Genomic DNA, 23,042 nt, shown 5'->3' on the forward strand with positions numbered 1-23,042 from the left:
CGACACTGTGGGTGTAAAGTCAGCATAAGTCTTGCAGAGCACTGGAGTGGGGTGAAGGAGGTCACTGCAGGCCAACAGCCACCAGGAGCCTTTCCAGGCCCCCCACCTTAACCCACAGGTGACGCCTACTCCACCACCAGGGCCAGGGGTGGAGGGGTGATGAAAGGCCTTCCTGGAGGAAGAAACCTTTGCTTTTTCGGACACTGAGCTATGAGGCTGGTCTCACCCTTCCCTGGCATGCCCAGCCCCAAGTTTGAGTCTATTGTTCCTTCTCCCTGTGGTCTTGCTAACCAGTGAGGAACCAGATCAGTGAACAGTCAAGCTTTATTTTTACAAAAATGTACGTTGTAACATGTCTCGACAGCTAGTCTGAGGTTGGGCTGGCTCAGAATTCAGAATTTTGGGATTGCCTTTGTCCTTTCTTGGTTTCAAAGCAAGACCAGGCCGTAGTACTCCAGCTGAAGACCTTGGTCAAAGGTGGGTCTGACTGATGTGGAGGCTGGTACCACAGGGTACTGGCAGCCTCCCCGCTCCTTCTAGGGAAGGGGCCACCTGGGAAGCCTAGAGCACCTCACCTCACACTTGCGCTGAGCTGGCCTGCCTCTAAGAAGGGGTGGGCCTCTCTCTCCAGGCCAGATTCTTGCTCTGGCCAACAGGGAAGCAAGGCCCAGCTGAGTTCAGCTGAGCAGCAGTAGGTCCCATCTCTCCAGCTGGTTCCTGGGAGAGACTGCAGCCCTGGGTAACCCCAGTGCCCAGAAGCCAGCAGCCTTGATCTTAGTGCCTGAGCACCGTGGTCACAGACCTGGGAACACGGGGAGGCCGGCGAGGAGGGGTCACTGAGCCCTCCAGGCAGGAGAGGTCCCTGAGCAGCTGGCTTCCCTGGCCCACAGGCTGGGCTGGCCTTGTCATGGGTTTTGAAAGTCCAGGACACGGAGGTTGTAGGACAGTGCAGCATAGAGGTGTCTGGTGGTGAAGCGCAGGCAGTACACAGGACTGCTGAGGGGTGTCGACGTCAGTGGGAAGGCCTGCAGGGGAGGGATGAGAGTGGCAAAACCGTCCCCACTGGGAGCTGGGGGAGCTCGAATGCAGGATTCCCAGGCCTGGTGCCAAGGGACAGGGGCTACTCTAGGCTTCCTCCCGCCCTCCCCAGGCACACCCACTCCCAGTGCAGACCTTGGCATCCGTGAGGCCTGCGTGCGCAGGGACACTTACGTGGAGGCAGGCCCTTTGGCGGCGGTCCCACAGTCGCACGACACCATAGTAGGAGGAGCCAGTGGCCAGCAGGTGGTTCCCATCCGTCTGCAGGCAGTACAGGGTGCTGTCGTGGGGTTCCTCCCACTCCATGACACACTTCCTGTCCAGGAGGAGGCGATGCAGGGGATGTCTGGGGGTGCCCTCCGCCTCCACCCCAGCTTCCCCAGAGGCCTTAGGAAGCCATTCTGGTTGGGAGAAAGATGGCAAACCACCACATTCCTTTAAAACCACACTTAATGGGGGAAAGCCTCCTCAGTAAAGATCTCTTTCTCACCAAGTCCCTGACACCAGGCAGGCTTATGCCTCATTTGTGTGTCACGTGGCTGCTGTGTGTCACCAGATTTCAGAGGCAAGGAAGGCCTCAAGAAAGCTGGGACAGAATGCTGAAGGACAGCACCCTGATGGCTCCCAAGGCTCTTATCAGGCTTGGTGGCTACAGTCTCCTGGGCCACAGGACCAGGGCTGCCGAGGTGGGGAGTCTAAGCTTACTCTGACCTTGCCAGCTGCTCTCCCAGTCCCTGCTATGGGGTCTCTGTCCCTCTCCCTGGGGCACCAGGACAGGGGGTTTCCCACCGCCTGTTGTCCTGCCCCGCACACTCACCGGGCACTGGCTCGGAGGTCCCAGTAGCGAACATAGGTGTCGTAGCCACAGGACAGGAGCGTGGAAGGGGACTCGTACATGACGTCCAGCACCCCAGCCCCTGGGGGAAAGTCACTGCCCAGGTGTGTCATCAGCTGCCCACTGGGAAGAGAGGCGGGGCAGGGGATGAGAGTTTGTCCTGCCTTGGCCCACACACATGCTTTTAACCTTCAAGTGGCATCAGTCCCTGGTCTCCTTCCTGAGCCAGAATTAAGACCCTCAGAGGTAGGGGGCCAAAGGAAGAGATGCCCTGGACTTCCAGCCCTCTCCCCTGTTCCCAGCCCCCTGCCCCTCCCCCAGCCGATGCCTCAGTCAGCCATCAGCAGCCTCTCCATCACACCTGCACGCTGGCTACCCGCCACCCAGCCACTCCTTCTCGGGACGATGAATGGGCCTTGCCGAAGGGGTCGGCCCCCCTCACACACACAAATTTGGTTACTTTATATGCCTTGATCCTGCAGGTCATGCAGTTCTGAGCTGCCCGAGTCCAATGCCTTAATTCCTGCCTGTAATCTGGGGCTCAAACCTCATTGGGGATAAAGACCACACAAAGGGAGAAGGGGAGTCCCAGGAGATGTTAAAACAAGTAAACACCTTTGTGTCTGGGGAGAGAAATCGCTGAGAAAGCAGCTTAGCAGGCCGGTCCCTGGTGTTCCTGGCCCGGCTGGCCCCCGGCCTGGGGCTAGCACGCCTCTGTGATCACAGCCCCCAGCCTGCTGGGCTCCAGCCTGCCCCCCTGCCCCTCCCGGTGGCCAAGAGCAGATTACTGAGAAGAACAATTTCTTTGTGACTGTGTAATTCCCTCCGTGACCGCGGCAGTGGGCAGACCCCTCGCCCTGATGCCAGACCCCTAGCAACCACCTAGGGGGGCCTCCTGGCCCTAGCAACTACCCCTCAACATCAAGTATACCCGCTAATCCCTGTGGCTATGGGATGGGTAGAAGCGGTGAGTTTCTTCAGAATGAGGGGAATGAAGAAGAAGGGGGCATGCTCCAGGCCCAACCCCTCACCTTCACTCAGGACATGCTGGGCTCTCCTGCATGGCATGACAGGAAAAACTGGGCCATGGACACTACACAGGGACACCCAGGTAAGAGGCCCTGGCACGGGTTGGGGAAGACTTTGTGGTCTCACCAGCCCAGCCTTGGCCAACCAGGTTTCACCAAAGCAGCCACGAGCCACGTGTGTGAACATGGGCCTTAGCTCCGGTCCTTCCACCTCACAGACCCCGACCCTCAACCTCCCTTCTCCTCAGTGGAGCCGCCACCTTCCCTGAAGGAGGAAAGGAGGCAGCTGCAGGGTCTTTTCCGCCCAACTCTGCCTTTCCCGTGAGCACTGGGTGGTGAGGGGCCCCCCAGCAAGCAGCACTATTGCTGTCTAGTCAGGGCAGGGTCGGGGTAGGCCCTAAGTTGGCACTTCTGCCCTCAGCCTCCTTCCCAGGGAAGTGCTCTTCCTGTCTGTGTGCTGAGGGCTCAGATAGAAAGCCTTCTCCCCATGTCAGCATCTCCTAGAGATCACAGACCTCAGTGCCCAAGCAGGCCCGCCAGCCATGAGTCACCACTCCTGGGCAGGTCAGAGGGGCTGGGGTCCTGGGCTTTCTTGTCTCTGTCGTCCACTGGGTCTGAGCTGCTTTGCTCCACAGTTCTGCCCCCCAGATTTGGGGGCCCTGCCCCCTCCATTAGTGAGGCCTTCAGGACTGACTGAGGAGCTCTCCCCTTTAATCTATAGAAGTAATTTCACGTTTGTCTGTTTGAAATAGAAGATGAAAGGCAGTGGAGATTGGGGGGCGTGAAGCCCAGCATGGCTCTACCTGCCCACCCCTGGTCCCAGGGTTCGGAATGGAGAGCCAGGCACCCATGGACAGAAGGTCAGCAGCAGAATGACCACACCCACGCTGAGTTGCCAACTTGGACCCTGCCCAGGCAGGGTGGCATCTCAGCCACCACTGGAAAGTGTCTTGCCAGCCTGTGCAATAAGAAACACACAACCCTACCCTCTGCTGCTGCTGCTAAGTCATGTCCAACTCTATGTGACCCCATAGACGGTAGCCCACCAGGTTCCTCTGTCCCTGGGATTCCCCAGGCAAGAATACTGGAGTGGGTTGCTATTTCCTTCTCCAACCCTACCCTCTGGGGAGACCCAAAGGCTGAGTGAGCACCAGCCCCCGGAGACCAGGACAAGGCCCAAAAGCCCCTGTCTTGCCAGCCTGGCCTGGTCAGGGCCTGAGGAGTTTCTGCCACACTACTTCTCTGACCCCCTGAAATGGCCACACACACTTTAAATGGGCCAATAAAAAGATACAGTTTCTTTTGCCTCTGGGCCTGGGACCCTCCAGGCTCTGTTGTGCAGTACCGTGAGGTTAAGTTCAGAGCATAAACTGACACACCAGGCTCTGGGAAGTGGCCCTGTCTCTTCAAATAGCAGCCCAGCGGTGCCACAGAAGCCCTGCTGGGGCTTTGATTTGGGAAAACAAACAGAAATGGCACCGTGGGCCCTTCGTGGCCCCCACCACAGGACCAATTTAACTAGAAAACTCTAGCTCAACTGCTCTGGTGGAGAGAGCAAGATGAACACCACAATAGTCCCAAACTTTGGGGGGAAGGGGGACAAAACAAGCTGTCTATCTCCTGGGCCCCTCCTCCCGGGCTCCTTTTCTTACTGCAAGTGTGTTCTTGTAAAAACGATTAGATTGCAATTTGTATAACGTGGTGACCCCCAAATTCAGACGTTTCACCCCTTTTCTCTGGAAAGAATGTTAAGAATGCCTCTCGGCCTCTCACTGTGGGGGGCGTGAGGGAGGGGTGCAGAGCCTTGGCTGTCGCACAACTTGTGTGGGAAAGGGGCTGCCGCTTAGAGCCTCAGGCCAAGACAGGAGCAAGGGCCAGGTCTGCACTATAGACACCAGACAAAAAGTCCCTTCCCTTCCCGCTCCTGCGCACAAAGCCGGGGCTGCCAGGAGCCACTGAGGGCTGGGGGGGGGGGGGGGGTGTCTCTACCCCAGCCTCCCCCTAGCCTGACTCCAGCAATTCTCTCTCAACCCAGGGAAAGATAAAGACAGATGGGGCCGCCCCTGTGAGCCTGATGAATGAGACACAGGCCGGGGAGGGCTGCCTGAAGGAGACCTGTTCCCCAGGCTGGGCTGTCTGCAGCTCCCCAGAGGAGCCCCGGAGTACCTGGGTAGGAAAAACAGCAGTGTGTGGCTGGATCCCAGACTTTGAGGTGGTGGGGCTCAGGTGAGGGCCCTACCTACCCTGCTGCCCAGGCAGCTCCACTGAAGCTGGAGGGAAGAGGGACCACAGGAACTTCCAGCCAGGGAGGGGGAAATTTAAATAAGGCACCAATAGCACCACTACCCCCATCACCATCTTTGTTGGGACAGCTGACTGGAAGTAGTTGCTAGCCTTGAAGACCAGATACCCTGTCTGGGAGAGGCCCTGAGCGCCAGGCTAGAGTTGGGCACAGGGAGGCAGTCCCTGGAAGCCCCCTGCCCTGGGCGGGGTCCTGAAAGCCAGAGAGCCAGGTGCCCCGTTTCACTCCTTCTGTGTGCTCCCCCACCCACCTCTGCGCGCCTCCTTGTGGCCCATACAAAGTCCTCCTGTGCTGACCACTCTGAGGTAAGACACCCAGGCTCTCCTGCCTCACCCACATGTAAGAATGCCCATGGCCCCCACACCATTTCCAGCCACTCTTAACACACTGGGTTCCTGATGCTGCTCCTTGGAGGTTCAGTTCAGTTCAGTCGCTCAGTCGTGTCTGACTCTTTGCGACCCCATGAATCGCAGCACGCCAGGCCTCCCTGTCCATCGCCAACTCCCGGAGTTCACTCAAACTCACGTCTATCGAGTCGGTGATGCCCCCCACCATCTCATCCTCTGTTGTCCCCTTCTCCTGCCTTCAATCTTTCCCAGCATCAGGGTCTTTTCCAGTGAGTCAGTTTTTTGCATCAGGTGGCCAAAGTATTGGAGTTTCAGCTTCAGCAACAGTCCTTCCAATGAACACCCAGGATTGATTTCCTTTAGGATGGACTGGTTGGATCTCCTTGCAGTCCAAGGGACTCTCAAGGGTCTTCTCCAACACCACAGTTCAAAAGCATCAGTTCTTCGGTGCTCAGCTTTCTTTGTAGTCCAACTCTCACATCCATACATGACCACTGGAAAAACCATAGCTTTGACCAGACAAAACAAAGGTCCTTGGAGGTTCTGTGGGTGTTAATTCCTGCATCTGTTTGGGTGTGAGGATACCCCACCCAGTATGTGCAACCTCAAAAATAAAACAATGGCTTCTAAAAAGAAAGGGTGGAAGAGTGACAGTCTACCTTATCTTTGCTTCCCCTGAAGGTGTAATAAAGCTGGGCCTAACATGGTCACTGAGAAAATAGGACAGTGTGCCCTCCTTTCTTTCCACCCTCTCCTTCCTTTTCTTGCTTTCTTTGATCAATAGTCATTTACTAAGCACCCTCTGTACACAAATCTTTGTGCCTAATGGATACTGCAGGGAGATGTGAGCTGAGACTTGGGCAGGGAGGGACATGGTCCCTTCCTTCATGGAGGGTAAGAAGTCTCATCTGCCCGATTGACAATACAAGGGATGGCTTGGCTGGTATCAGGACAGAGATAAAAGGGAGTTTACTAAGGGGACAGATAAAAGGACATTTCTGCAGTGAGTGACCGGCAGGGACAGAAGATGGGAGATGGCACAGGTGAAGGACCAACAACTGCAGAGGAGCAGGGCTGGGCCACCTGCTTTGGTGGGAGGTGTGGGTATGTGAAGGGAATAAGCTGACCACCGCGGGCCTCTAGGCACTCACTGCTGGAGGGTGAGGGGCGGCAGTGGCTGTCCTTGTCCAGCTCTCTGGTGAGGAGACTGAGAGACTTTAGGAGGCAACCTCAGTTCTGTAACCGGGGTCCCAGATAGAACCGTGGAGACTAGGAGAAGCCCACTAAGGCTTCGCCAGCCCCAGCCCTGTCTAGTGAGCGGGAAGGGCCCTTTCCGAGCACAGGCCCCTCACATGCATGTGTGTGCGCGTGTGCACAGCTCCAGCACCCGCCTGCGCACACGTGTTCAGACACAATGGCTCAAAGGCCAGGCAGCCGGGCAGCCCACTTTGTACTGCTAACAAGAGGACCGTAATTACAGGAAGGGGCAGCCGGGCAGATAAAAGGATACAAAATTTCAACATCTGCGGCCATAAAGGGATAAGGAGAAGAGAAACGCAAAGTATCAGTTTGGTGTCAGCAGGCAGAGAGCCAATTTCAAAGAGTTCAGGGGGACAGAGGGGGCAAGAAAGAAAAGGAAAGGGGTGGGGGAAAAAGAAAGAGAGAGAAAGAAATTACAGGGTTCCTTAAAGAGGTAAAGAAAAAAGAAAATGAAAAAAGCTGTCAGTAATACTTTCAAAGGAGAAGGCACATACTTAAAGAGGGGCAATTCCCATAATCACCCTGACTGAGGACCAGGCCCCCTGCCCCAGGTGGAGGGTCAGGGGCAGAGACAAAGCCACACCTGGGTGGGATGGGCACTAACGGTGCCCTCAGAGTGGCCCAGCCTGAAGTCAGGACCCCAGGTTTTTCTGCAGACAGAAAGGGGTGTAGCCGGGCACCCTTTGTCATTCCAATGCTGTAGGATGCCGTGACGTGTATCTCCCATGTTCGGTCCAGGGTTCCAAGATAAGTTCCAGGCCACATGTTGGCCAACAAGGTGACCCTATGAATGCTCTTAAGGGTCAACATCTCCAGCCACAGCGGGGACCATCAGGGAGTGCCTCGTGGTAGAGGCCTATTCATGCTGAAGAATGAGCAGTGTTTCAGTAGGCAGAGAGAGGGTATTTCAGGCACAGGGGTCAGGTGGTAGAGCAAAAGCCCAAGGGGAAAATACATGCTGTCTGTCAGAATATGTGAGAAGCTTCTCTGCCCCTGCCTCTGTTGATAAAGAGGAGACTTAGGGGCTTTAGGATGGAAATGGAGGGAGTCATGGGGCACCAAGGATGATGCTGGCCAGAAGGGGAAGGGGAGATGAGGTGGGATTATGCAGGGGTGTGAGTCCCACACATACTGAGCAGTGCACTACCTAGCCAAGGACTCAAACCCCCAGTGCCCTAAGAGGAGCCGTCACCAAAACCCACCCCTCCTTTCTTCCTTACCCAGCAGTTCCTGGCTGGCTTGGAGCTACAGCTGGCCCCCTTGGGAAATCTCCAGAGCTGAGTGAGACCTCAGGCTTCTCCATCCTGGTGCCCACGTCCCCACTGCCTCATCTCAGGGCACCAAGGCTAGATCCAGCTCAAATGCACCTTGGTAAGGGCAGAGCCAGGGGAAGATCTGTGTGTGATGTCAGGCCAATCAGAACCCCCACCCACCCCAGGGTCTTCCAGCAGCAGGAGGCGTGCCCCACACAGACACCACTATTCCTGGGGCAGAGCCAAGGGCCCTGAGCAAATGCAGACAGAGAACACTAGGTGGGCCTTCATTTCTCCAGACTCAAGGTCAGGAACAGGATGACTGGCACAGTTCCGCAGGGCCTAACTAGGGATACCTCAGTGGCGAGTGAGTGGCAGGGTCAAGACAGAGCCCCTGGGGGCCAGGGATGGCCTGAACACCATCAACTCTTGGAGACAGGAACATTGGCACATCCAAACTGGAGGATGGACTCTTATCTTTCTTCCCATCTGGTTTACACAGGTTAGAAATCCCCTGCCGCTGGGCCCAGCCCATGGTCCACAGCTCTGAGAGAGAGGCAGGAGAGGAAGAAGAGTGGGGGACAGCCAAGCTCCTTGCCATCCAGGCAATGTCTTGGTGCCCATGGCCGCTCTCAGACCGGTGTGCTCCAGCTAGCACCTCGCTTCCTCACCCCGCCAGAGGGAGAACAGGCTCTAGGAATCCTGAGGCACAGAGGGCTTGAGGGAGCCATGATGACCTTGAAAGAGGTCATCAGACACTGAAAAGCAGCTGAGGCTGCCTGAGGACCCACAGCTGAGGCACAGATGGAGGAGGGCCCGCTGGTGCCCAGCAGGTGCCTATGCCTCTGAGGCGTGTCCCAGCCCCCACCACTACCCTGAGGGCAGCCTCTGGAGGGGCCTTGCTCTGAGCAAAACTGCCCTCCAGTGCTCCTCCCCCAAGGCTGAGCACACACATAAAAGAGAAAATCCCGGCCCTCCTCAGGTTTCAGCGGTGACAGGTTAAAAGCAAAGAATCCACCCAGCACCGAGCACCACCCCACCACCGAGTCCTGCCTGGGATGCTGCTCCACCTTCCAGATTGGCCTGTCAGTCAGGCTTTGGCGTTATTGAAAGATCAAACTCTGTCCTGCCTGTTCATTACCTTAATCCTATTTTCTACATGGCTTTATTATCTGCTTGGGCTTCTTTGGGAAAGACAGCTACAGACAGTCGTCCTGTCCATCCATTTCCTCCCACCAAAAGTGGATGCCTCCATCAAGGCATCTTCCCCCTCAGTCCCTGCACCACTGGTCCTCAAGCTTCCCTGAGGACGGAAGAAGTGTTCAAGTGAGGCCTGGCTCCTCAGTGGTAAGGAGAGGAGTCTGGGAGCTAGAGGGCAGGCAGGTGAAGCCAAGCAATGCCCAGGGCGGCCTTGCCTCAGGCTGGCCAGAGGGTGCAGGGGCTATCTGTTGTCTGGCTCCAGTGAGAACTGAGGCCATAGCTGTTTTGTACTCATTCTCACTTGGGTCCTTTCTGGGTTCTATAAAGGCCAGTGTTTAGTGTTAGTGAGGTCTAGGGGTTTCATAAGAGAATGCTGTTGAAGGAGCTGGTGCCTTAGAACTCCATTCTGACCGCTAATCTCTGCCCCAACATACCGCCACCAAGGCAACCACAGGCAGAAGAAGCCATTCAAAGGTTACTCAGCCTTCCAGATACAGCTGGACCACAGTGGGGTGGCACACACCCTCACTGCCCCAGCCTGTCTGCCATCCCAGGCCTGGGTCAGTACTGATGCCAAGCATACCCAACAACGTGACTAAATAAAACTGACTTTCAGCAGAAATGGCTATCTCTGTGAACTCATCAGTGAAAAAGCAAACTATCTAGTTAGAAACAGGCAAACATGAGCAGACATTTCACCAAAGAGAATATATAGAAGGCAAATAAGCACATGAAAAGATGTTCAACATCATTAGTTACTAGGGAAATTTGAATCAAAACCACAAATAACACATCCATTAAAATAACTCAAATAAAAAATAGTGACACTACCAGATGCTGTTGGAAATGTGCAGAAACTAGATCTCTCAGACACTAGAGTCAGAATATAAAGTGGTAAGATACTGAAAACAGGTTGGCAGGTAAAAAAACTAAGCACATACTTACCAAATGACCCAGCAATTGTTTTCCCAGGCAGTAATTTAAAAAAACTGAGAACGTGTGCCCACACAAAAGCCTATACACAAATGTTCAATAGTCAAAAGACAGAACAGCCCAAATGTTCTTCCCTGGGTGAATGCTGATTGATGGGGAAAGAAACGTTGGTATATGCACGCCAGAGAATACTACTGAGCAAGAAGGACGAGAGTGCTACTGACGCATGCAGCAACTTCTGCGACTCAAGGGAATTACGCAGCACAAAGGGGAAAACCTCCAAAGATTACAAATTACATCTGTACTACACATGTTATTTCATTTATATAATACCTTCAAAATAACAAAATGATAGAGATGAAGAACACCTAACTGGTTGCCAGGGGTTAGGAGCAAGAGGGAGGGGCAGAGGATGTGTGCAGCTATAAAGGTATGGAACTGATGGAACAGCACAGTTCTGTATCTTTACTGTGGCAGTAGTTACATGATTCTACACATGGGATAAAACTGCAAAGAAATTTATACACACAAAATAAGTATAATCAGATAAAGGTCTGCAGACTGTACCAACTATATCTACCAACTTGCTAGGTTTGATATTATGTAAGATGTTACACAGGTACCTTGCCTTTCTACTTTTGCAACTTCCTATTAATCTATAATTATCTCAAATGAAAAGTTTAAAATAAAAAAAAAAAAACACAGAATAGCAGGTAATCAGATGGGAATGTGTCAAGCCTGCGAAGGCAGAGAACTGTAAATAAAACCTGGGTGTATTTTAACTGTTCTTTATTGTTCTTCTTAAGGATCTGTGGGCACTTCCAAAATTTCTTTATTTTAGAAAAATCATCTCTGAGGATAGATAAAATTTTTTAGAGCCACATAGTCAGGCACTCCTTAGAGAAGAAGTATCATAAATCCAAACTGTTATCATAAGTTCTACATAAAATTAGGTACCTATTATAAATTACTCCAACAGTTTCCATAAGCTAACAATTGATCCTATGTGAGAAGGTGACACAGTGGAGCCTGTCAGGTTGTGGGGCAGGGTCCTTCCAACCTCCTCCTGGACCACTGGGGCAACTGAAATGGGCTGGCTTGGGCAGCTCTTTCCTTGGCCTCCCAGCTGCTCCAGCCCCACCCACCCTGGAAGCCACGGTGGGCTCAGGAATCTCTTACCTGTTGAGGTCCCAGATTCTTAAGGGTGAGAAGTGCCCACAACAAGCCGTCCCTGTCACAAAGGAGCTGCCAAACAAAAGGAGAGCAGAGTCAGGTCTGGCTTGTCTGAACTTGTGGCGGAAATGGCTACACAATTGGAAGCGCTGTGCTCATTCTCCAGGGCACCATGGGATTAAGCCAGGATGAGAGAAGCAGCCCAGAGAGCCATCAGAGAAGTGGGAAACCATATGGAATCAGAGTGACGGCTGTAACCTCCCAGAGCTGCTTGGCCAGAGGAGCCAGGGGTTCAATAGCAGCTGAGTTTGCTGCTCAGACCTGGTTGGGTGATCTCTGCCCACCATAAGAATGGATCTCTAAATGTGCAACTGAGGCCAAGGGAGAGCAAGCCTGTTGGTCTTCAGTTGTATGAACACAAACTTCATGATGCCACACGACAGTAATGGTCTCCCCGTAACAGGTTGTTGGGCGCTGGAAGCTGCTGCCCTGGTCAGAGGTGAGGGAGGCTGTGTGGCTTTACTGAAGATTTTAAGACCTGGGGAATGTGGCAATGTGATACAAGCACAAGGCAGGCATAAAGGCACCAAAGTGAGAAAAGGCCAACGATGAAAGGCAGGTGATGGCATGAAAGGGTGAGTGTGGGAGAGCAGGGAGTGTGAGGGCTAGGCAGTCAGGACTGCCGTGGGAGTGGGATGAAAGTCAGAGTTTAGAGGACAATGACAGACATTGCCAAGAGGCGAGAGAGAAAGAATACTCTGACCATATTGCCCATACTTAAGAGCCTCTCTTAAACCCCTAAGAAGTTCAACATATATAATCTGCAGTTTCATTTTAAGTGGAGGCCCAAACCCAGTGAGAAGAATCCATTCAATGAGCCAGGCTGGCCACAGTACTAGGACTAGAACTTGAACCCATGTGCAAGACCACTCCTTTGTCAGAGGATTTGGAAGGTGTTGGGAGGGGGAGCCTGCAGGAACCCTGGGCTTGAAAATCTAAACTGGAACAAGAGAGCTGAAAGCACTTATGTCACTCAGGAGCCCTGGGGCAGGGAAGGGCCATGTTCCTACATGTCTGGGCTTGGAGGGAGGGACTGGACATATTAATGACACGTTAGCACTGTGGGGCAGCAGCCTATCGGCCCTGGCCCTGCCCAGCACCTGTGGCTCTCTGATCCCAAGCATGTCAGTGGGGAGATGGATTTCCGCAGTTAGGGCTCAGAGAAGCCGATGGCTTTGGCTTGGTGGGGGGTTGGCCTGCTAGTTGCTGATAGAGGAGATGTTAGGGCAGGCACTGGGCAAGCCACTGATTTACAATCAAAATTGCAGGGCAGGGGTTTGTGTTTCAACCCGAGGCAGACAAAAAGGCCACATAAACCACCTTGGACCATCCATGCCTCAAATCAAGACTTCTCTAGGGACATGCTCAGTCTTCCCAGCCTCCTATCAACTTATAGGCATGCCATGAGCCACTAAACTAGAATGGTATTCTAAAACAGTCACTCTGTCATGCTCCAGGTGACCCCAGCCTGGTATGCAGCCACTGGACACTGAAGCCACAAACTACAAAGCCAGGAGGTGTTATCCGCACTTCCCTCTCCTACCCACATTTTTCTCTTGAGGGCAATCCAGTAATAACTGGTAAAGCTAATTACCTTGGGTTGGAAACATAATAGCCCTTAGAAATCATTCATGCAGGCAATGGGGCTCTCCAGAATTTTGAGAAGTAGGGAGCCAGGTGAGGGGCACCAGCACAGACATACAGCCTCTTAAGGAGGCCTGAGGTCTCTGACTGGCCACAGGCCTAAATCAGCATCAAGGTAAGTCAATGGAGAAGGAGAGGAGGTGCCTCCACAGCTGACTTCCCAGCAGTGATGGGAACCCCTGCCCCTGGATTCCTGTCCTCTATTCCTGACCCTTACCCTTTGCCTCCAGGAGGAATACCTCTCACCTTCATGTCCATAAGGACCTTTCTTAACTGCCTGGATATAACAACTGTGAACATTTCTTTCTGAAAGCTGCCCTTTTCCCTTGCTTAACCATGTAAAGCAGAAAGGAGATAGAGGAGGGAGAGTAGAGAGTCCCTCTGGCATTTATGAGGGCCTAAGAGTTTAATCAAATTTAACACTCAGTCAAAACAAAACAAAAACAACCATGTAAGCAGCAGTTAAGCAGATTTGGAGCCAGGTCCTGCTTGGAACGTTCACCAAGATTCACATCCAAACCACAGGGACTGTCAGCCCCCCGAGGGACAGGGACGGCCAGCCCTACTCAACAGGCAGAAGCAGGACCTGCTGGCTGCTCAGCAGCCTGACAGGCCTTCCTCTTGAGTCCAGCCACACCCTGATCTCGCCTGCACGAGACAAACGGCATTTGAAGGGCTAGCTTCCCACTTCCTTTTGAGATCAGGGCTGTCCGGTGGCTCACGTGTATTCTAGTGCCCAGCACAGTGTGCAGTGCCAAAGAGATGCCCAGAACAAATCCATAGACTTCAACTGAAAGGGCCTTCCAGAGGCCACAGCCAACACAGCAGAGGAAGCGAGTCATAGGAGCTGTGAAGGGGGTCCCTCTGCTTCTTAGAGGACTAGTTCCCAGATCTCCAAGCTCAGACCTGAATAACACATGACGCAGTGTTGGTACAGTGAGGTTGTTCAGTGAGGCACAACCAGATGACAGATGAGAAGACAGGAACGCGACAAGGCTATATATTTCACTCTGTTCACTACATTATATGCAGAGTACATCATGCAAAATGCCAGGCTGGGTGACTCACAGGCTGGAATCAAGACTGCCTGCAAAAATGCCAACAACCTCAGAGATGCAGATGATGCCACTCCAATGGCAGAAAGTGAAGAGCTAAAGAGCCTCTTGATGAGGGTGAAAGAGGGCAGTGAAAAGGCTGGCTTGAAACTCCACATTCAAAAGACCAAGTTCATGGCATCTGGTCCCATCAATTCATGGCAAATAGATGGAGAAAAAGTGGAAACAGTGACAGATTTTATTTTCTCGGACTCCAAAATCACTGCAGACAGTGATTGTAGCTATGAAATTAGAAGATGCTTGCACCTTGGAAGGAAAGTTATGACAAACCTAGATAGCATGTTAAAAAGCAAAGACATTGCTTTGCCAACAAAGGTTCATATAGTCAAATCTATGGTTTTTCCAGTAGTCATGTATGGATTTAAGAGTTGGACCATATGGCTGAGTGCCAAAGAACTGATGCCCCTGAATTGTGGTGCTGGAGAAAACTGTTGAGAGTCCCTTGGACTGCAAGGAGATCAAACCAGTCAATCTTAAAGGAAATCAACCCTGAATATTAATTGGAAGGACTGATTCTGAAGCTCCAATACTTTGGCCACCTGATGTGAAGAGCCAACTCAATAGAAAAGACCCTAACACTGGGAAAGATTGAAAGCAAAAGGAGAAGAGGTCGGCAGAGGATGACATGGTTAGGTAGCATCACCAACTCAATGGACATGAATCTGAGAAAACTCCAGGAGACAGTGAAGGACAGGGAAGCCTGGCATGCTACAGTCCATGGGGTCACAAAGAGGCAGACACAGCTTAGCAACTGAACAATAACAATAACCAGCAATATCTAAAAATATCGGCACACACATGTTCTTACACAAATGCATACACTCTCTCACCCTGAGGGTCTAAAAGTCATTCTGACTCCACAAACTCTTCTCTTTTTGGACCAGAAAGTCCTTATCAGAAGCTAGCCTTCTACAATTTCTCATCCACTCTATAAAGTCACACCCTGCCCAGATGCCCAAGCTACCTTACTGGCCCCCTGGTCCCAACTTAGGAAAACCTGGCCTCACAGAGATCATCCATAGGCCCAAGAAGAAGACATAAGAGCTGTCACATCAGAGAGACCAAGAGAGTTGGGAGTTCTGGTAGTCAAGTTGAGGAATAGAAAATAACAAAATACAGAAGAGAGGAGAGGAAAGTATGAAGGAAAATCAGTCAGGTGCAGGCAGGGTGAAAAGTGTACTCATGCCGCCTCTGCCTTAGTCTGGCCGCTCTTCACTGCCCTAGGAAGTGACTGAGCGCTTGCTGTGTGCCTGAGTCCGCAAACAAAGCCTCCAGAGCACCACTCTGCCTCCTCCTCGTCTGAGAGACGAGGACACTGAGACACAGAGAAGTGACAGACTTGACCTCGCTCACACATGGAGCAACCAGTGGGACCAGAATCTGAACCCAGTTAGTCTTAATTCCAGAGCCCAAGTGATTTTACACCCTGTGCCCCGTAAGTTCTTTCCCCAGCACCTAGTATAATGCCTGCCACATACTGACAACTCAAATGCTTATTGAATGAACGAATGGACAAGTGAACAAATGACTCCACCTGGGAGAAGAAAGGAGCGACGGAGGGGCTCCGAGGAGGGGCAGCAGAAGGGTGTGCTCGGCAGCTGTGCCCCGTGGCTGGCCCGGAGCTGCCCAGCTGGCCCAGGCCCCAGCCGCCTCTGAGCTGGGCTGACACACTTTGGCAAGGGAGGCCACCAGAGCTGTCACATCATTCACCAACATGCCCATCAAGTGTATTCAGTTCTCTTCAACCCGCATTGGCATTTTAATTACTGTTGGGTAAACTAATTTGTACAAATGAAGGCCGGGCTGCCTAATAGAATATGCAAGCTCTCTGACCTCTGACAGGCACTGACACGAGATACAAAGGCCGCCGAGGAAGGCTTTTTATCTGAGCCTTATTACTCTCTATTACTCCAATTAGTCAGGCTCCAGTGCTCCTAATTGGAGGAAAAATTGCAATTAAATCAATTTTTGATGGGCTGCAAGTGGGCTCCCGAACCGCCCTGCTTGTGAAACACTGATATTATAGCAGCAAAGGTCACAGGCTTCATCGGCACCTGGGTGCCCCCCGATTTCCCTTGGCCCCCTCCTAAAACGCCTCAAGGAAACCCCTGCCCCTCCATCAGCTTGGCCAGCAAGGGTGGGAAGAAGAGAGTCATTAGAACATGTCAGGTCTCATTGCTGCTGCCGCCATCTGCTAACCTGCGCCATGGACATCATTATAGCGGCTAAGTCCCAAAGCATGAATGCAGTGCGAAGGTCACACAAACTCATCGGGTGAGGCTAGGCCAGAGGCAGAAGTGCAGTGACAGCACTGTGAGGGAGGGACCAGCAGAGCGGGAACAGGAGGCCAACAGAAGCCAGGAAGAGGGGAGACACAGTCCTGGGCAGGCGAAGGGTGAGGCAGCCAGCTCCCAAGATCCAGTCAACAGGGCACCCCAGGGGAAGGGAAACAGATGTATTTGGGAGGGAACAAAAAAGAGAGACAAAGGAATCTTGTTCTCATCAGCAAACATCCACCTTGCAGTGGGGGTACATATACCTGAATGCTCTCTCTAGACCAGAAGGCCGAGAGTCCCATCAGTGATGGGGTCAGAAGCACAACGTGAGGCCTACCATCTATAGCAGTGCCTGCCTATCAAGGCTGGGGAGGGAGTGCCCAGAACTAAAGCTTTAACCATAGAGGAGAAGGTAAACACAACTTCGTTCGCCAAACTAAAGGATAACAAGACCAAGACGTCTCTCTGAAACTTGAATGAGTAAAGTTTAAGGCAAATAAAAAGAAGGTCCATTTCACATAGCATCTGGCATACCATTACCTCAAAGAGATGGTGCAGACAGAAAACAAAAATTCAAAGGAAGGTTAGCCAACTTCATGGGTGATTGAACCAAAATGGATTAACAGGGAAAGAAGGATGTGCCTTGTCTTCAAGGGGTCAAGACCAAAAATATGTTGAATAAATGCTGGTCTATCTACTTAATGGAATATTAAACAGACATTTAAAATGATATTCCCAAAGAATATAAACAAGATGTTTTACAAGAAAAAAAAAAAGAGTAGGGTATGAACAGCATTAATGGAACTATTTTAAAACAGCTTGAGTGCGGAAGTTAAACACAACTTTGTTGATCAAACTAACGAATAATAAAACTAATTATTTTTAGTTACAAAAGAGGCAAGCATACACAATGGGAGAAAGGTCAGTCTCTTCAATAAACAGTGTTGAGAAAATTGGAGAGCCACTTGCAAGAGAATGAAACAACTATCTTATACTGTACACAAAAATTAACTCAAAATGGATTAAAGACTTGAATGTAAGACCTGAAACCATAAAACTCCTAAAAGAAAACACAGTAGTAAGCACCTTGACTCCACTCTTGGCAATGATTTTTTTTTGTATCTGACTCCAAAACAAAAGCAACAAAAGCAAAAATAAACAAGTGGGAGCACATCAAGCTAAGAGACTTCTGCAAAACAAAGAAAATCATCAACAAAATGAAAAGGCAACCTACTGAATAGGAGAACATATTTGCATAGCATATATCCAACAAGGGGCTAATATCCAAAATACATAAAGAACTCACACAACCCAATTGCAGAAAGCCAAACAATCTGATTAGAAAATGGGCAGAGGACCTGAACAGACGTTTTCCCAAAGAAGACACAGAGATAGCTAGCAGGCACAGGAAAAGATTCTAAACACTGCTAATCATCAGGGAAAATGCAAATCCAAACCACAATGAGATCACCTCACATCTGTTAGAATGGCTGTCATCAAAAAGACAAGAGATAGCCACTGCTGGAGAGGGTGTGAAGAAAAGGGAACCCTCATGCGCTGTTGGTGGGAATGTAAATTGGTGTAGCCACTATGGAAAACAATGTGAAGTTTCCTCAAAAAAGTGAAAAATAGAACTACCATTTGTTGTTCAGTTGCTAAGTCATGTCTGACTCTGCAACCCCATGGGCTGTAGCATGCCAGGCCTCCCTGTCCCTCACTATTTCCCAGAGTTTGCCCAAGTTCATGTCCAATGAACTGGTGATGCCATCCAACCATATCCTCTGCCTCCCTTTTCTCCTTTTGCCTTCAATCTTTCCCAGCATCAGAGTCTTTTCCAATGAGGCGCCTGTGGCCAAAGTATTTGCGTTAGGTGGCCAAAGTATTGGAGCTTCAGCTTCAGCATCAATCCTTTCACTGAATATTCAGGGTTGGTTTCCTTTAGGATTGACTGGTTTGATCTCCTTGCAGTCCAAGGGACTCTGAAGAGTCTTCTTCAACACCACAATTCGAAAGCATCAATTCTTCGGCACTTAGCCTTCTTACGGTCCAACCCTCACATCTGTACATGACTACTGGAAAGACTATAGCTTTGACTATATAGACCTTTGTTGGCAAAGTGATGTCTTTGCTTTTTAATATGCTGTCTAGGTTTGCCATAGCTTTCCTTCCAAGAAACAAATGTCTTCTGATTTAATGGCTGCAGTGACCATCCACAGTGATTTTAGAGCCCCAAAAGAGAAAATCTGTCACTGCTTCTACTTTCTCCCCTTCTATTTGCTATGAAGTGATGGGACCAGATGCCATGATCCTCATTTTTTTAAATGTTGAGTTTTAAGCCAGCTTTCACTGTCCTCTTTCACCCTCATCAAGGGGCTCTTTAGTTCCTCTTCACTTTCTGCCATTAGAGTGTTATCATCTGCCTATATGAGGTTGTTGATCTTTTTCCTGGCAATCTTGATTCCAGCTTCTGAGTCATCCACCCCGGCATTTCACATGATGTACTCTGCATATAATTTAAATAAACGGTGACAATATACAGCCCTGCCGTACTCCTTTCCCAATTTTGAACCAGTCAGTTGTTCTGTGTAAGGTTCTAACTGTTGCTTCTTGACCTGCATACAGGTTTCTCAGGAGACAGGTAAGATGGTCTGGTATTCCCATCTCTTTAAGAATTTTCCACAGTTTGTTTTGATTTACACAGTGAAAGGCTTTTATGTAGTCAATGAAACAGAAGTAGAAATTTTTCTGGAATTCCCCTGCTTTCTCTATGATCCAACGAATGTTGGCAATTTGATCTCTGGTTCCTCTGCCTTTTCTAAACCCAGCTTGTATATCTGGAATTTCTCAATTCAAGTACTGCTGAAGCCTAGCTTGAAGGAAGAACTACCACATGATCAAGTAATTCCACTTCTGAGTATTTGTTTTTTAAAAAATAATAATAATTTGAAAAGATATATGCACCCCCATGCTCACTGGAGCCTTATTTAAAATAGCCAAGATATGGAAACAACCTAAGTGTATACTGGTGGATGAATGGATAAAAAGATGTGGTGTGCATATATACAATGGAATAACCACTCAGTCAGAAAAAAGTATGCAATCTCACCAACTGGGGCTTCCCTGGTGGTTCAGACGGTAAAGAATCTGCCTGCAATGCAAGAGACTCATGTTTGATCCCTGGATTGGGAAGATCCCCTGGGAATGGGAAGAGGGCATGGCAACTTACTCTAGTATTCTTGCCTAGAGAATATCATGGGCAGAGGAGCCTGAGAGGCTAGAGTCCAAAGGGTTCCAAAGAGTCAGACACGACTGAGAGACTAATACCCACCTGCCATTTGTGATACAGACAGGCCTTAAGGCATTAGGCTAAGCGACACAGGTAAGACAGAGAAAGACTAATACTATATGATTTTACTTATATGTGCAATATAAGAAAGAACAAAATGAATCAAAACAAATGAAAAACCAAGTTCACAGATAGAAAGAACAGACTGGTAGTTGCCAAAGGGAAGGAGGTAGGGGACAGGAGAAATGGAACAAGAGAGTCAAAAGGTACAAACTTCCAGTTATAAAATAGATAAAGTATGAGGATGTCATATACAACATGATGGCTACAGTTAATAACACTGTGTGGCATATCTGAAAGTTGCTAAGAGAGTAAATCTTAAAAGTTCTCATCAAGAAAAAAGTGGTCGTTAACTATGTAAGGTAATGCATGGTGACTAGACTTCTGACAGACTAGACTTATCACTTTGCACTGTATTCTAACATCAAACCATTATGTTGTATATGTGAAACTAATATAACGTTATACTTCAACTTTTAAAAAAATGGCCTGTGAATAGAAAAGGAAGGAGTGGAATGAAACTCACTAAAATGCTTCAAGTGACTGCATATGGGCAACAGAATAATTAGCAATTCTTTCTTCTTTTAAATTTTATTTTATAAATCTTCTTTAATGAGTATGTACTACTTTTTAAAGGGAAAAGTATATTATTTACATCTTATAAGAGAAAACACAACATAACCGAACATTCCTGCCCACTGACTCATGGCCAAAAACAAGTGGACCCGATAACGGGCTGCCTGCTGAGACAGGTGTCAGCAGTGGCGGCCCTGCACACCTGGGGCTGAAGCTGTGGGACCAGTCAGTAGCCCAAGGCTAGGACAGAAAGCCACAGGCCAGCAGGGAGGGCCTCCTCTAGCCCCTTTCTCCCAACTCGGCACTGGCCAGTAGAGAGCAAGCCTGGCCCTGACTCCCACCATGGGCAGAGGCCTGGAACACCTGTCCAGTCAGTGTCTATCTGCCCGCCTGTCTTGTGTGTCTCTCCTCTCTCTCACACACACACACCTCAGGCTCCTCTCAGCCCATGTGCATCCGGATAGGATGGTGCAAGTAAGCCACCTAGGTCAGGCTCTGCAAAGTGTCCAGGGGCTGGGGCTCCCCAGGCTCATCCTCCTGATAAAGACTCTAACAACAGCAACAGAACAGGCTTTCTGCTTTCCCACAGAGGAAATTCCTCTATGGAAACACATAATGCTCATTTTCCATTTTAACTGGTGGTAAAAGGGCAGCGTGGCCAAGGATATAAGACCCTAGCCCAGGCTAAACAAGAAGAGGCTTGAGGTATAGAGGCTGCTCTTCCCAAATGCACCAATTCCACTCAAGAAACAGAAATTTACAAACTTGAGCAATGGAAGGGCAGAATTAACAGAAAAAATTAACTACATCAAAAACAAAGACTCACAGTACAATGGAATAACATACATTCAATCTACTGAATTTATTAACAAGACACACTGGAGACGTTTCTACACTCTATTTTCTATCTGTATGGCCTCTAAACACAAGCTTCGTCCACCCTCAAGAAGAAACGGCACTATATTCCAGTGCTAAAGGAAAAACTGACCGGGTCAGACTTCCTGAGAAATGATGAATATTGATCCACAAAACTATGTACTTAACAAGAGACATGAAAAAAGAAATACACATGGTCATTATTTGTGGACACTAAAACTGTTTACCTAGAAAATCCAAAAGATTCAACTAAAAGTACTGCAAGCAATTTCAGATGGCATGAGGTGGATGGCACACTGTGTATGACAGTGGAAAGGAGAGTGGGGGACTTCCGTGGTGGTCCAGTGGCTGAGATTCTACAACTCCACCGCAGGGGGCCGGTTCCATCCCTGGTCAGGGAACTAGATCCCACATGCCACAACTAAGAATTCACATGCTGCAACTAAAGATCTCGCATGCCACACAACGAAGAGTGAAGACCTCATGTGCTGCAACTGAGATGCAGTACAGCCAAATAAATGCATATTAAAGAGAGAGAGAGAAAGGAGCGGGGGCTCAGGACTGCTGGCTCTCCCACCTGGCAACCATGGGATCTTGGATGAGCAACTAACTGTGCTCCAAAGCCCAGTTTCTTCAACAATAAAACAGAAATATTAGGACTTACTGAGAAAATTATATGGGATAAGGTGCTTAGAGCAATGTATGGCACACAGCAAATCCCCACAGATGTTAACTATTAGGCACAAGCAATCACCAAACAAAATGAAATTAGAAATCCATTTGCAAAAAAGAATTAAGAAATTGTAAAATAGCCAAGAATAAATCTAACAAAAAAAAAGCGAAACAAAAAGAAACAAAAAACTAAGCCCCATATGAAAAACTCTACTATATCCTTTACTAATGGACACAGAATTGCTGAGTAAGTGGAGAGGTACATCATGTTCCTGGATGAGAAGTCTCCAACTGTCAGTTCTCCCATCATTAGCCCATAAATTCAATACAGTCCCATCCAAACAAGATTTTTCACTTAATCAGCTGATTCTAAAATTCATAGGGAAGAGAAAACTTATACAAGAAGAGCTAAGAAATATTTTTACAAGAACAATGAGAAATGAATCATTCACTTGACTAGATAGCAATGCTAGAATAGACAACTAGATCAATGAATCAGAATAAAGAATCCAGAATCATACCCATATATTTGTAGGGAATCAGCAGATCCTAAATGTGGCATTTTAAAGGCAGTGGATGAAGGATGAACTAATCAATAAATGGTAGAGAAACCATAGGACATGCATTTGGCAAAAATAAAATTAGAGCCCTAACTCACAGCAGACATCAATTCCAGATGGACTGAGGACATAAACATTTTTAAAAACTACACAAAAACCCATAAACGTGTTAGAAGAAAATATAGGAAAATAGTTTTACAATCTCAAAGTAGTGAAGGCATTCATAAGACAAAACTCGGAAGCCATAGGGCAGAGATGACAGAACTAATCTCCAAATTACAAAAAACTACCCAACAGCAGACACTGTAAACAACAGGCTGAAAGGAATTACCAAATGTATGTAGTAGTCAAAAGATTAATACCCAGAAAATACAAAGATACTCTATAAACCACAGAGGGAAAAAAACAGATGAATGAGCACAAATTTTCAGTAAGTAATATATAGCAAAAAAATATACCTGCCAAAAAAAAAACAAAACATGAAGTAATGTTGACCCTCCTAGTAATCAAAGAACTGCAAATCAGAAAACAATGAAAAATACCTAGAG

The 23,042-nt window shown here is 49.2% G+C and overlaps 1 protein-coding gene across 1 annotated transcript in view; it reads right to left on the minus strand.

Annotated features, from left to right (window-relative positions):
• Positions 1-309: 309 nt before the first annotated feature.
• FBXW4 (F-box and WD repeat domain containing 4) overlaps positions 310-23,042 on the minus strand; it is an 85,817-nt gene continuing 63,084 nt past the window's right edge. The window contains exons 6-9 of the mRNA XM_040254229.1: positions 11,376-11,441; positions 1,856-1,996; positions 1,213-1,354; positions 310-1,025 (exon numbers count right to left, since the gene is read on the minus strand). Of these exons, the coding sequence (XP_040110163.1) occupies positions 906-1,025; positions 1,213-1,354; positions 1,856-1,996; positions 11,376-11,441 (469 nt within the window). The 3' untranslated portion in view covers positions 310-905. The remainder of the gene's footprint in view (positions 1,026-1,212; positions 1,355-1,855; positions 1,997-11,375; positions 11,442-23,042) is intronic.

This window comes from Oryx dammah, unplaced genomic scaffold (genome assembly GCF_014754425.2).
Source record: "Oryx dammah isolate SB20612 unplaced genomic scaffold, SCBI_Odam_1.1 HiC_scaffold_14, whole genome shotgun sequence".
Taxonomy (NCBI): domain Eukaryota; kingdom Metazoa; phylum Chordata; class Mammalia; order Artiodactyla; family Bovidae; genus Oryx; species Oryx dammah.